The 14231-nt window shown below is 39.8% G+C and overlaps 1 protein-coding gene across 12 annotated transcripts in view; it reads right to left on the reverse strand.

The window, feature by feature from the left end:
- Positions 1-14231, reverse strand: part of DOCK9 (dedicator of cytokinesis 9) — a 235561-nt gene that overhangs the window by 79234 nt on the left and 142096 nt on the right. For all 12 annotated transcript variants that reach the window (XR_014469714.1, XM_083168608.1, XM_083168606.1 and 9 more), the window contains exons 15-23: positions 14000-14122; positions 10879-10958; positions 10603-10790; positions 8816-8881; positions 5220-5312; positions 4288-4411; positions 1957-2078; positions 1617-1703; positions 1212-1301 (exon numbers count right to left, since the gene is read on the reverse strand). Coding sequence is in view for 11 of the 12 variants with exons in the window: in XM_083168608.1 (XP_083024734.1) it covers positions 1212-1301; positions 1617-1703; positions 1957-2078; positions 4288-4411; positions 5220-5312; positions 8816-8881; positions 10603-10790; positions 10879-10958; positions 14000-14122 (973 nt within the window). In the remaining variant the exon portion in view is untranslated. The remainder of the gene's footprint in view (positions 1-1211; positions 1302-1616; positions 1704-1956; positions 2079-4287; positions 4412-5219; positions 5313-8815; positions 8882-10602; positions 10791-10878; positions 10959-13999; positions 14123-14231) is intronic.

Consider the following 14231-nt stretch of genomic DNA (forward strand, 5'->3'; position numbering starts at 1 on the left):
TCACTGGGGGCTATCCAATTAGCCCGATAGGCCAGCACTATTTGGGCAGCCCCCAGAATTATATTTGATAGGTTCAATTTAAACATAATGATAATTTGGCAAATTGTGTCTTCATCTTACATAGATATATTGGTGACTATAATTAAAGTTCACCTAATCCAAGTAGTCTATAGGAAAATCTATGTAGTCTTAATGAGGCAACAGGAATGAGATTCAAGGACAATTTAGAACAGGGATGGGGAACCTTCGGCCCTCCAGCTATTGTGGAACTACATATCCCAGCATGCCTTGTTACAGTTTTGCTATGTGGCCATGCTACAACTGTTGCAGGGCATGCTGGGATGTGTACTTAAACAACAGCTGGAGGGCCGTAGGTTCCCCATCCTTGATTTAGATCTTTCAATGACCTAAGCATCTGCAAAGCTTCTAGTGCTGAATTTGCATTTTGGTAAAACAATTTCACCATTAATGCACTTTTTTTTTGTCATGGCCTCATACTGAAACTTTGGTAACATGGCGATACATTGCTTTTGCTATAGACTGCTTGGAATAGGAAAACTGATTTATAGAAACCCTGTATTTAGATAAAGTGTAAATAGTAAAAAATATTTTACAGTATATGTTTTTTTTCCCTCTGTCTAATAGTGTGTACACACGGTTCGATATGGCTTCCGATGTTGACGATATCGTCAACATCGGAAGCCATATCGCATACTGATTGTATGCATTGTAAGGGCTTCCTAGCCCGATGCGCGCTCCCGTTTAAGGAGAGATCGGAGGGGAGATAGAGTGGGCAGCACACTCTATCTAGCACAAATCGCAAGCATATCGCATGCATCGTATGTGCCTTGCGATATGCTTAAGATGCGATGTGCTATACGATTTCCAGGGCCCTGTCAGTCATCCTGTTGTTAAGTCAAAATCGCTTAGTCAAAATCTTAAGCAAATCTTAAGGCACATAGGAAATCGCATAGTAAATCAAATAGGAAATCGCATAGCAAATTGTATGGTAAAAAGTCAAAATCTTAAGCATATCTTAAGGCATAGAGAAAAAAAAAAAAGGGGGAAAAGTAAAAATCGGACAAAACATTGAATCGTACATCGGATCGCACAGAACATCGAACCGTGTGTACACACTCTTAGCCCCTAATATTTCTATAGGATATATTCTACAAAACCTATAAATTTCAGGGTGTCTTAGTTATATTTACCTTTAAATACTTGACAAGGTCACTGCCTAAGGCCTGAGCGCCAGATTCCGTTTTCTGGCAATACTGAAAGAAGTTGTGCAAGTGTTGATCCTATAGGGAAACAAATAGATATGTACTGTTGTCAGTCATTTCGTTACACATCAGATTTATTCTCCATTTAGTTTCAACAGAAAAACCATTGCTACAGTAAATACTCAATAAACGGTCTTAAAGCACCCTACACAGGCACCTTCTGCAAACCTGCGTATATTAAGGCATAAAAAAAAATAAAAAAAAAAATAAAGTTGCTTGTTTAGACAAGGTGAAATAACCAAGGAATCCGTGCAATATACAGCAGTATCCATAGAAGAATGACCACAGAAACGTACATTGTCGTGTATGAAGAAGCAGATCTAAATGATTTACCTGTGCATAAACGGTGGACACCAGATGCGTAGTGATCTTTAGCAGCGGCTTGCCTCCATCCACCCACTTTATTTCTGGTCCAGAATGCTGGGAGGAAAATAAAATAGAACTAGCAATAAATTTCTAATAATCTATAGCAATATGAGGGGTGAGACTTTTCCATGCAGGTGCTATAAAGGGGAAACAAGCACTGTGAGTAACAGAGCAGCATGGATGGATGGAAATATAGACACAATAGACATGGTGCACTAAAGGTGTAATGTTTGGTATAACACAACTTCTATTGCTTCACTATATGAAAATAAGACACAGGAATTGGTATCATTAGAGATGCTTATACCTTGCCCATTCCAAGCTCCTGGTATCCAAGGTAGCCTGCAGGAAGGTTGCCAGACACTGGAATGTTCTGCTCATTGGTGACAACTCGACCATCCTTCAGTAAGGGCAGCCAAGCATAGCCAACTGAAAAACACATTCACATGCCTTACTCACAAATACTATTCCCAACATCCCTGCTTCTCTATGTCCCAGGAAAGAATTCTACCCACACTATACAGAAGGAACACAATCTCTGCAGTAATTTGCAGTGCTTATTCAGGTTAATGATCCAATACTTGTAGTCAAATTATATTTATTTCTCACAGGAATTTAATGTTCTGTAACACTGGCTGTTTTTGAGTTGCCCCAGTTTCACAGAATTAGAAAATACATGCATTCCGCCTCATGGTGTTATGACAAAGATTTTTTTTTTTTTTTTTTACTGAAGTGATTCATCATTTTCTCCAAACTAACCTGGTCCTTGGAGATATGACCTATATTCTTTATTTAAAATGGACCTCCAAAAACATATAAAAATAATTGTATAGAAATTAAATTACCCTGAGGAAAAGTCGGAAAAGCCCACCACTACTAATTACAGTTGCTTGCCTGCTTAGAGCTTGTTAAGTGGTTGCATTATCTTGCAGGGAAAAAATACATTATAAGTGCAAAGCACTTTATTAAGTACTGCTTTCTAGAACTGGGAACTGGGTAGGAACAGCTTTTGCCCACAGCATAAACTGAATTTTTCATGTACGGTATTCAGCATGCTGTTGGAAACATTTCTAAGAGATTGATCATCATTCATTTTGACATGATAGTTTCACACAGAAGCAGCAGATTTGTCAACAGCAAGCTGTCAATCAGCCATTCCACCACATTCATATCAAAGGTATTTGGTGTTTTGTTGACTATACAACACAATTATATACAATTAATGCTTTGCCATGTTCATAGAGATCGCTTAAGATGTGTGCTTTGTGACGTGATGAATTATACTCCTGAAAGTTGCCACAGAAAGATGGCCATGAAGGGATAACCATGAGTAGACTGTGATACTGAAAACAAATATTAATTAGAATTACAGGGCTTGATAATGGCCAACAAAGAAATTCCCCACAACATTAAATCACCAACGCCAGCTAGAGTCGGAGACATCAGATGAATTCAAGAACTCATTTGGTTTATACCAAATTGTGAATGTATCATCTGTACGAGGGATGCACAGTGAATACCGAGAGTAGACACAAATTCACCATCTGCTTGTGAACTGTAATCCCTGACTAAAGTTCTTGTGAAATTTCAGAACCCTACATAAGCAGTACTGCATGCTGAAGTCAAAAACATGCACACTTCCTTCAAAAATTCATTATGGAGCTCAACAGAGTTCACTGGAAAGCCATGATCTTTTAACACTACAAGAGTTTGTGTGGGGGGAAAGGGTATACTGTTTTGCTTAGATTAGATTTCTTAATATAATGGATTCCACAATGTGAAAAAAATCAAAGATACCACTCTATATGTATTTTTAGGTGGAGGTGCTCCCTAGAGAGTGATAAAGTGTAAAGTGATACACTACAATAGTTTTCTGTGACAGCCCGTGAGCTGCTTTTGGGGAGGAAGCATCATCTTGAAACACTGCGTGAAGTCCCTGGAAAACTAGGAGCACTGTTGCTGACTTGTGTACACCATCACCAAGGTTAATGTTGCTGCCCTGCAGGCTATAGTTGAGGAGAATCCCAGAGTAACCATGGCATCTCCTCATGATCAATCCGATTGATATGCCACAAAAAGTTTGGCGCCGACTTGAAATCGGAAGGGGACTTGGGTGACTTGGTGCCGTAACATATTGCACAGGTTTGATGTAGGCTGCTCAAACTCTGTATGATCATCAGGAGTAATGAATCAGGGATTTCAGTTCTTTGACCCCAAAGACTGATCCCATACCACTCATGCACCAGCACTCAGGCATTGTTTGAAGTTCCAGTCCCCAGTGACAAACACAAGTGCTGGAAGCCAGCTCTAGATGCCATCTAAGAATCTCATAAATCAAGAGCAAGATGTACTGGTTTTATTTTGAGCAAACGGAAGCTGCAATAGAGACCTTCATCCAGCACGAAGCTGCAATAGAGACCTTCATCAGACTGGTCCAGCAGTGTGGTATGATATGATAAGCAGCCAATAGCTTGGCTTGCATGTTACCATATACATTCAACTGTGGCACTGAAAACTATGGGGTGCATACGTGAAGAGTGTACTAGAGTTTTATTTTCATAACAAGGTCTTGAAAAAGGAACAACTTAGCAAATATAATAAACTTTAAAGAAATGGATATATAACAATTTCTGCAAACCTTGGCTTTCTATGACATCCCTCTTCTTTGTGCCTCCCTTGCTTGAAGTATCACAGCTGACATGGTAGAATGTGAACAACAAATGGTGTTTTTCGTGAAGCTGTGTGGGAAGCTCTATTTTAATCTGTAAGTAACAAAAACAAAAATACGTTTTAAGTGACGCTTTTATTCTGTATCAAACAGCCAGGTTTATCAAAATGAACTATTTACAGCCTGAACATGATGCCAGAATTCCTATTCTTAGTTCTTTTGGAACAGAAGCATCGGTAGGATATATCTGCCTGTATTCCAGGGAGAACCTACTATAGCATTTCACTGTATTATTGTTATTTTTACAGAACAGCCTACAGATGGTGGTAAGGGGACACTGGCACACAGAGCAAACTGTGCAATAATTTACTGTCAAATAGCTTACCACAATAAAAATGTCAAAAGAGTACATAAACTACACTACGAAGCAGATGAAGGATTGTTGTTGTACGTAAATGGTAGCACTGGACTGAACATTCACAAATAAAACTAAGAACTATTGTGAAATGAAATTGTGCTTTGACAGCATTTTGAAATGTACATTATATACCCATAAAATCTCCAACACTGGCTTTATAGAAAACCCATCCAAATACAGATGTTTTTACTAGTGGCGTAGGTGGTGATATCTAATGAATTTTTAATGGAATGACTGATTTGTCATTAAGTCCATCACAACGCAGTGTGTGTGTGTGGCCACACCAGTTAAGATTATGGATATTTAAAATGAAATAAAAGTATATTTTGCTTATGAACGTTCATTTTGCAATAACAAAAATGGTGTATTTTAAAATAGTTTATCATAAATAGAGCATGGAATAAGCAAAGTAACCTTTAAAATACTTCTTGTAGATTTTCATCCACATTAGAAATGCTATTAGTGCCCTTCCAGGCATACCCACCTCATCATAGAACTCAGGATTCTGCTGATGGTGCAAAACAGAGGCCAGCGCATTTTTCACAAAGACTGGATTGCCAGGTCTTCCATATATGCACTAAGACAGAGAACACACTAATTGTTGCACAGGTTTAGATATCTTGTGACATTACCTTTCTCACCATGGGATATATTTATCAAAGCTTTGAGTGAGAGAGAAAAGGACCAAAAAGAAAACATCTAGGCACTGGTTAATGCAAACATATTAATCATATATTGAAAAAGAGTGTATATTCAAAAACAGCAGCAAAAAAAGAATACAAAAACTATGTATGCTTGTGAACATACAGTATATTATTGTACACATCAATCTGACGGCTGATGTATAAGAAGAGAACTACAGTTTTGTGAGAGCATGCGCTAATGTTTGTCATCATGAAGTTTGACATGTGCAGAAAGTACAGCGCAGGACTAATCATATGATAGAAAATAAATCTTGGTACTTGTTTCCTATCAGGGCGCTCAGATTTCCTACGTACGCTCAGTAGTTAATTTATTCACTGCACCCTGAGTGAAATCGCATCGCATGGCCCTTTTTTGTGGCATGAGATGTGAAATGAGAGGAGATCTCAGTAGTTTATATGGTAAAACACCTAATACAGCACCACTCTCTCAACGGGTGGCGGAACGCATCCTCCGACCTTTTATTACCCCCACTATCCACGTCGGCGTGGAGTTGATCTTCTTTACTGTGGCGAGCGCAGCGAGCCTGAAGCATGGCGAGCCCCGCGCGGGGATGTGAAATACATGTTAAGTAATCCACGTACGCTCGCCACGCTTTGGGCTTGGTGGCTCACTGCGCTTGCCACACTATATAAAGTCAACTCCACGCCGACGTGGATAGTGGGGGTATGAAAAGGTCGGAGGATGCGTTCCGCTGCGCTCGCCACGCTTCGGGGTGACGTGGAGAGTGGTGCGGTTTTAGGTGTTTTACCATATGAACTGCTGAGATCTCATCATACAGTATCTCATCTCATCAGCGATGCGATTTCACTCAGGGTGCAGTGAATAAATTAACTAAATTAACTACTGAGATCGCATCGCACACATCGCAAGGCACAAAAAGCCATGCGATGCGATTTCACTACGCCGAATAGCCCACTAAGCAAATAGCTTAGTGGGCACCCTGCTAGGAAACAAGTACCGAAATCTTTTTTATACACAGACTAATAATGTTTTTAGGTCTGTTATTTAATAACTGCTCTACAGTTACATGACACCTTATGCCGCCCATACACGTCCCGATACAGGCGTGCGTTCCGTGCTTAACTAGCACGGATCACATCGCATTGCATTGCCTGTGCATGCAATGCGATGCATTGTGATGAAAACTAAGTACAAAAAGTATGTGCAAGCACATACTTTTTGTACTGTGCGATGAGGTGCCGCGGGAGTGTGCACCTCAAAGCACACATCGAACCCGCCGGGATCGCAGCGTGTATGGGCTGCTTTACTCCTACAAGCCTTTCATTCCTTTGATTTATATCATAATCTTTCCTTTTGCATACTTTCTCCTTGGATGATCACAACTTTGTTTTTACATTTGCAAATGAGACATTTTCCCAGTAGTTTAAACAATAAAGAACAATATACTGTATAGCTAAAATAGACTGTGTACTTTTAAGGTGCATACAAACTATACAGTACACTCAACGAGCGATATAGTTAACGATGTCGGTGGAATTATTGGGCAACAATATAATGCATATACACTGAACGATATAGCTAAAGTTCAGCTACGTCACTCAGCCCCTGGTTATTCCAATTTTTAGATTATGGTTTATCTTAAAAATGGGCAATTAGTTGAATTAAACTAGAGACATTTTTTTAAGAATTCAGTATAAATATTGCTGTCTTGTTGCATGATCACATTGCATGCAAGGAAATAACAGAATAAAAATAGTCTAATTTCATTATAAGCTGTTATCTAAAGCCCCATATACACTACCTGACACTGGCAGCAGGTCACCTATATTGATTGTACACAATGAACGATACTGGTAAATAATATCATGTAGTGACATCACCAGAACCAGCTTAACATGCATTTAACAATATTTAGTAAAAGATGGCCCTTTCTGAGCGATATTTTTTTACTATATCCTCTAGTGTGTATGGGGCTTAACAGCAAAGGTAATTATTACACCTGTACTATTAAAAACCTGGTATGGCACGTCATATCATCTAGCTATTATATATCTATCTATCTATCTATCTCTATATCTATCTATTATCTATATATACGTTGCTGCCTTCTGTTCGTTGGCACCGGGGCAAGGTACTTATTCCAGCAGCTCACATCAGTCCTGAGTGACGGCCCTCTCTCTTTGCTATATATATGTGTGTGTGTGTCTAGCATCTGATTGTGTCTCTGACACACTGCTATCTGTTGGCAGTGAGTGAACCCACATCTCTTTCTCTCTAACACATGCACAAACACGGAGGCAATCACACGGTAGCAGTCTAGCCTTCTAAGCATTTGAGTCAAGCAGGCTTACTAGTACCAAATACAAGCTCTTAGGCCGCAGTATTAAATTAGCATTGTAATTGGTTTCTCTGTTTTGGAGATATGTGGCAAAATGCCCACCAGCCAATCACAATGCATCACCGCCAAGATCTTTAAAAATATATCATTTGGCTACCAGTGCACCTGCCGGGAACATGTGACCTACCAGGTGGTTTGGAATCTGCCACATTTATGTGCAGCCAACCACTAAGCAAAGATACTATGGGGTATCGACTCCAAATGGGTAAAATGTTCTGCACAGAAAACCTTTGCTCGGTTGAAACAACCGAACAAAGTTAATAGATTAGCTAGTTAATAATAGTTAAATATTTTTATTTGGACTCAAATACGCCCATAATGGCTTATGCATATATTCAATGCCGTGGGCGAGCGGTGACTGCGAGCAGGACTTTTTGCTCGCAGTCACCGCTCACCCTGTCAGTATTCAACTGACCCCCCTCATTCGCAAATTTCCCCTCGCTCCGTTTTTTGAGCGAGGGGGAATTTGCGAATGTGCCTCCAAAAGCTGCGAGAGCCGAGGCTAATTACAGCGAGTTTGCTGCACTAGCCGCGGCTCTCGCAGTTTAGGGGAATCCTCGCAGTTCTGTGACTGCGAGGATTCCCCCGGAACGTTGCATAGTGCGAGCGGCCGGCGCGGGGGTTAAACTGCGAGGATCACTGGTTTTCTGTGATCCTCGCAGTTTAACCCCCTCGCCGGCCGCTCGCACTGGCATTGAATACTCACCTTAGAATTTACAAATTGAAAAACTACTGCATTTAGAAGCACACAAAAAAAATATAACATTTAAAATGATATCCCTACAAAATTGTAAATAGCTATATGATGGGCGATTCAATTAAGCACAAGGTCCCAAAGGAATCTTTCAAGTTAACTGCAGTAAAATAAGCACACTTTTCTGTACCATAATACCTGAAAGTGAGCGCAGCAGTTAATTGAGAGCCTCCTATCAAACTTATGCCTAATTTAACTGCCTCTGCAATAGTTTATTACAAAGTTGTGGATAAATATATCCAGTGTAAAATTTGCAACCAACCCGTAAAGGCTGTGCCTCCTCATCATCCGAGTCTTTAAATTCAATTGATAGGGCAATATTCCTTGCCTGAAAAAATCATATTAAAAAAATTCATAAATATCATTAGTTATAGTACTTGAATTACTTGTTAAGCTATACATAGAAAGCTAAAGCACAACTTTCAGATAGAAATGCATATCTATAGAAAATCAAATAATCAAATGAAATAAAAAGGATAAAATGCACAATTGTTTCACTACCTAATGCATACAATATAGTTATAGAAAAATATACAACTGTTTTATCTAATGTTAAATAACTAAACAATGGGGGGTATTCAATCCTGGTTCACGACAATCGATCTGGCCCGACAGCCGTGACCCTGACGTGTTTTCGTTTTGTTCGACCGCAGATCGCCAGGTGCGATTCAATGTCCCACTTTTTGATTGGCGAAAAGGGGGCGTGTCAAACGCACGTGGATTGTCAGTATTCGGCCGCGATCGCAACAATTCGTGGCCGAAATTGACAAAACGGGCCCGACTGCTTTTAAAGTCAGGACCATTCTGTCGATCTACCTCTTAAAAGCTGTCGGGAAAGACAGCATTGAATAGGCGTTCACCGCTATTTCCCCCGTCGTATATAGTGGCCCAGGATTGAATACCCCCCAATGTGTTTATTTTATCAATTACATCTATGACAACAAATAATTGTCCCCAAAGTACTAAATTCATCACTAGTCACTTCACTAATAATCAATTTAAATGCAAATTCATAATTCAAAAACGCCTAACAATGGGGCATATGTATTAAGCCTTAAAAAGAGAAACGCAATGGCTATAAAGTGAAAACATCTAAACAATCAGCTTTTAACTGTCATGGCATAGGCTGTGTTTGAAAAATGGCAGTTAGCTGATTGGCTGGATGTTTATCACTCTTTATCACCCTTGTGGTTTATCTCTTTTTAAGGCTTAATACATCTGCCGCAAAGCATTTTAACAGTGTCTGCAGTATAACTGTAAACATGCTGGTAGAGCGCTGTGAAACATGAACTTACCGGAACATTCCATTGTAACATTACACAAAAAAGCAACAAAAAAAATAATTTTCTAGACTGTTCAAGTGTTTAACTATCTTCCCCAACCCAAACCAACTTTTTCGTATACATTTCTCAGCTTGTTCTTCTTTACTGATAAACTAGTGTCAATAAAATGTGTTTTAACCGCTGAGCAGAATCACAGATTTGCACATTTTGGTGGCCAATTAAGGGTAGGGAGCAAAGAGAAAAGGAGTAACTCTGCACATGAGCAAACTAAGTAGCACTACAGGTGGGGCAGCTTTAAAATTTCCAGATACGTTTACATTTGGGAGAGACGAGTCCTGACTAAAATCTAAATTAAAGTGTAAAAAGAAAGCTGTTGGCTACTTATAAAAGCGGGTGCCGGACGGGGTCCCGACAGTTGGGATCCCGACTGTCATTTACCGGGATCCCGACTGTTAAAACACAGACAGACGGGTTCCCGACGGCCACCGGCTATTCTCTCTCGTGGGGCTCCACGACCCCCAAAGAGGGAGAATAGAAGAGGTGGTGAGCATAGCGAGCCAACATGCCCGCAGCTTGGCCAGCCCGCAAGGGGATTTGTTGCGCTCACCATGTTGTCTGAATCAGGCCAGTCGGGATCCCGACGTCGGGCTAATGACTGTCGGGATCCCGGCTGTCAGAACCCTATACCACACTCTTTAAAAGCAGCCGGTGCATAGCATTTATACAAGTTACTGTATATTATCAGATTAGCTAATTTAATAGTTACCTTCGTAAATGCCTTTTGTCCATCATATTTCAAGTGCTTTGGATAAACATAGAGGTGATTATTATAGATGGTGAATGGTTGTGTGTGTTTTGGAATGCAAGGAACAAACTCTTCTACTTCAAATGTTACCACCGTCTCCGCATTGTTCTCAAACTGTTTCATGGGAATGTATGAGGAGTTCACATAATCTATAGGAGCAATACAAAACAGAATTCATCGTCGTGCTGTGCTGGTTACAATTAGACTTCTAATTTAAGTGTAAAATATGGTGCTTACTTGGAAAATCAGGAGAAACATCATCAATATGAATGTCTAGATTTCCTAAAATAACTGGAAGCTTGGCCATCTTCTCAGGTCTATAAACAGATAAACAAACAGGTTATAACCAGCATGACTGTAGCTAGAGATAACCTCTGTGTTAAGGGCATAGAAAGTTCATTAGAAAATGAAAAACAGGGGATTCTGACAAGTTATTTCTGTATTTTACTGTAAATAAAGCTAAAATTCCGATGAGAAAACATGGCAATATAGCCAATCCTTAAAGAGGAAAAAGTGGTGGTGTAAAGGGTTTATCTTTCCTTCATAAACATCCTAGTCAAGGAGTTCTTCATGAAATAGTGAGAAGAATGTAGCGCACAAGTTTATCAGTTGTGCGGGATGTCTGCCAAACTCCAACATTTTATTAAAGAAGCAATCATTTGTAAGGCAAAACCCTGAAGTCAGAGGACTTATCTCAGGCATGTCCAAACTATGGCCCTCCAGCTGTTGCGAAACTACACATCCCAGAATGCCTTGCCATAGTTTTAGCATTCCCTAATAGCAAAACTGTGGCAAGGGATAATGGGACTTGTTGTTTCACAACAGCTGGAGGGCCATAGTTTGGACATGCCTAAAGCTGGCCATACATCAGAAAGATCGATCTTAAGATCGATTGCGCTCATGATTGTGTACAATTTCCCTTGAAATCCCGGCAGTCCTTGGTGGTTTTTGGACACACAATCTGCATACAATCCATCTGCAGCATGATTGTGGACACAAGATGTGCACACAATCTGCATACAATCCATCTTAAGGTGGCCATACACACGCAGATTTATCTGCAGATCTGTCTGGTTGGAACAAAATCATGGTCATGGATGAGAGCAAATGACAGTTGACCATTTGCTTGGAAATGCTGGAAAACTGCCAAACTGTTACTCATCCATAACCATGCTTTTGTTCCAACCAGCCAGATCTGCAGATAAATCTTACTAGTGTATGGGCACTTTTACAATCAATTGAGATTGTATGATTGGGTACAATATCTTTCTGATGTATGGCCACCTTTACTTATCTGGTTTCAACTATTTTACTTTTCACTTCTGGAGGCTGCCATTATAAATTCCATGCATTTGGCTGATCAGAGTGCTAAACAAGCCCGGAGCCGTTATTCAAACCAACATACAGGTGGCCACCTATGTACTGTATATTTTACGGCATCTATTTTAAACCAATCTCGCCGCACCCACTGCAATAGGAGGGGTAAACATATGAACATTTATGTTGTACTAAGTATGCTGTTTCCATCATGACGTCACGCTAATACGAACTTCTAATACCAACTAAAGAGGACTATATTCTAATAGACTGTCTTTTCTACTAATCATATCACCCACATCGTTACAGTGACTTTAATGTATCCAATTCTATTAACCCTATCATAAACAGTGACTACATTTAATTTCAAACAAGTAATAGTCCATATATGGTTTTAATTATTGTTTCATGATCACCCATTTTCAGAAATGTAAAGTAAAAAAAAACAAAAAAAATGTGTTTATTAATAAGCTTCCATATGCACATATATATGTATCTATATCCACACATATATGTATAGTTCCTGTCCATGACTACCAAGCATCATACAAGACTGTAATTTCTCTTCCTCATAAAACACAAATGGATACTGTGCTACTGCTGTAATTATTTTGGAAGTCAGTGGCAGCAGAACAAGTCTAACTGGCAGATTTAAATAGCTGTGGGACTTCCTGTGTGGCTGCAAATCCAGGGTTAAACATCTGTAGCTGTTCAATTATCTGGCAGTATCCAGGCATTGCTAATGGGCCCTGATTTATAGCTCCCAGGTGAAGTGCCCAGAATTAAGAAATTACTCTGTGCGACAAGCTCCAGAGGGTGAACTTAACACTGATTTTACCTTGAAGCTCCTGAGACTGAAGAAAATCTGCATTAAAAGTGTGGTCAGGGTAGCAGCCTGTAACTTCTTTGCTTACAGAAAAGCTGCATCCACTTGGAACATACTGTGTAGGTCTCCTGCTGTATCGGCATACAAAATTCTACCTTAGTGTTTTACTGGAAAACACTGTAAAGTAGCATTTCATATGTGGATACAGCCGTGGCTGCACAGAGAATATAGTAATGCTGCATATCATTTAAATCAGCGATAGCTGCTTGTGCATCCTGTTTTACATAAGAATGCAAATACACAGGATGCACAAGCAGCTTCTGCTGATTAAACTAATATATGGCATTACTATATTTTTTGTGCAATATCCACATACTAAATGCTACTTTACAGTGTTTTCCAGTAAAACACTGTAAAGGTAGCATTTAGTATGTGGATACAGCAGCAGTCACACACAGAACGTTGTTGCACACAGAAAATAGGCATGCTGCATATGGTTTTTGATCTGGAGGAGCTGCTTGTGCATCCTATTTGCATCAGTAGAACACAATTGGCAACTATATTTAGGAGGACACATCTGTAATGTTTAATTCACTGGTGAACATAATAAATGCAATCATAGCTTGCAGACCAATTGCAATTTTTTTTTGTTTTAAAAGGAACCTGGGTGATGTCATCTTAACTCACAGGTCTTCAACCTTTGGCCCTCCAGATGTTGTGGAAATACATGTCCCAGCATGCCCTGAGGTTTTTTGGCATGCTCTTATAGGAAAAAATGTGGCAATGCATGTTGGAACATGTAGTTTCACAACATCTGGAGGGCCACAGGTTGAAGACCCATGTCTTAACTAATAGTGTGTACACACGGTCCGATTTCCTTTACGATGTTGACGATAGTCGGCATCGGATCGGAATCGGATGCAGATCGCAAGGGTTTTACCCCTTGCGATCCCGATCCGATCCCGAAGCGCGTTCACGTATCGGAAGCCAGAAAGTCTTGGCTGCCTTGTCTATATAGTGCAGATCTGCACTAAATAGTCAAGATTGGATGCAAATCGGATGTGCCTTAAGATCCTATCCACGATCCTATCTGATCGGAACATGGATAGGATCTCAAGGCACATCTGACCATGTGTACACACCTTAACCTGCATCTTAAGGAACAAACAATTATCTTATGCTATAAAGTTTAAAGAGAAATTATGAAATACTCACTTTCTAAAATCAGCAAGCAATTTAAGCATATCTTCATTTGAAAGTTTGTTGCTGTCCTGTCTGTAAATTGCAGAAAACCTCCCACTTTTATCCAGTGTCCATGAAGAATCTTTAAACAATGGTCTGAAAAAATAAGAAAGATCAACTAAAGGACACAGTTGCAAAAGATGTGGGAAAGAACAGTGGCTTCAGTACAAGGGGTGCGGGCTGCTTCCAGATAACACTTGTTGAT

Source organism: Crinia signifera, chromosome 2 (assembly GCF_055691185.1).
Source record: "Crinia signifera chromosome 2, ASM5569118v1, whole genome shotgun sequence".
Lineage (NCBI taxonomy): Eukaryota > Metazoa > Chordata > Amphibia > Anura > Myobatrachidae > Crinia > Crinia signifera.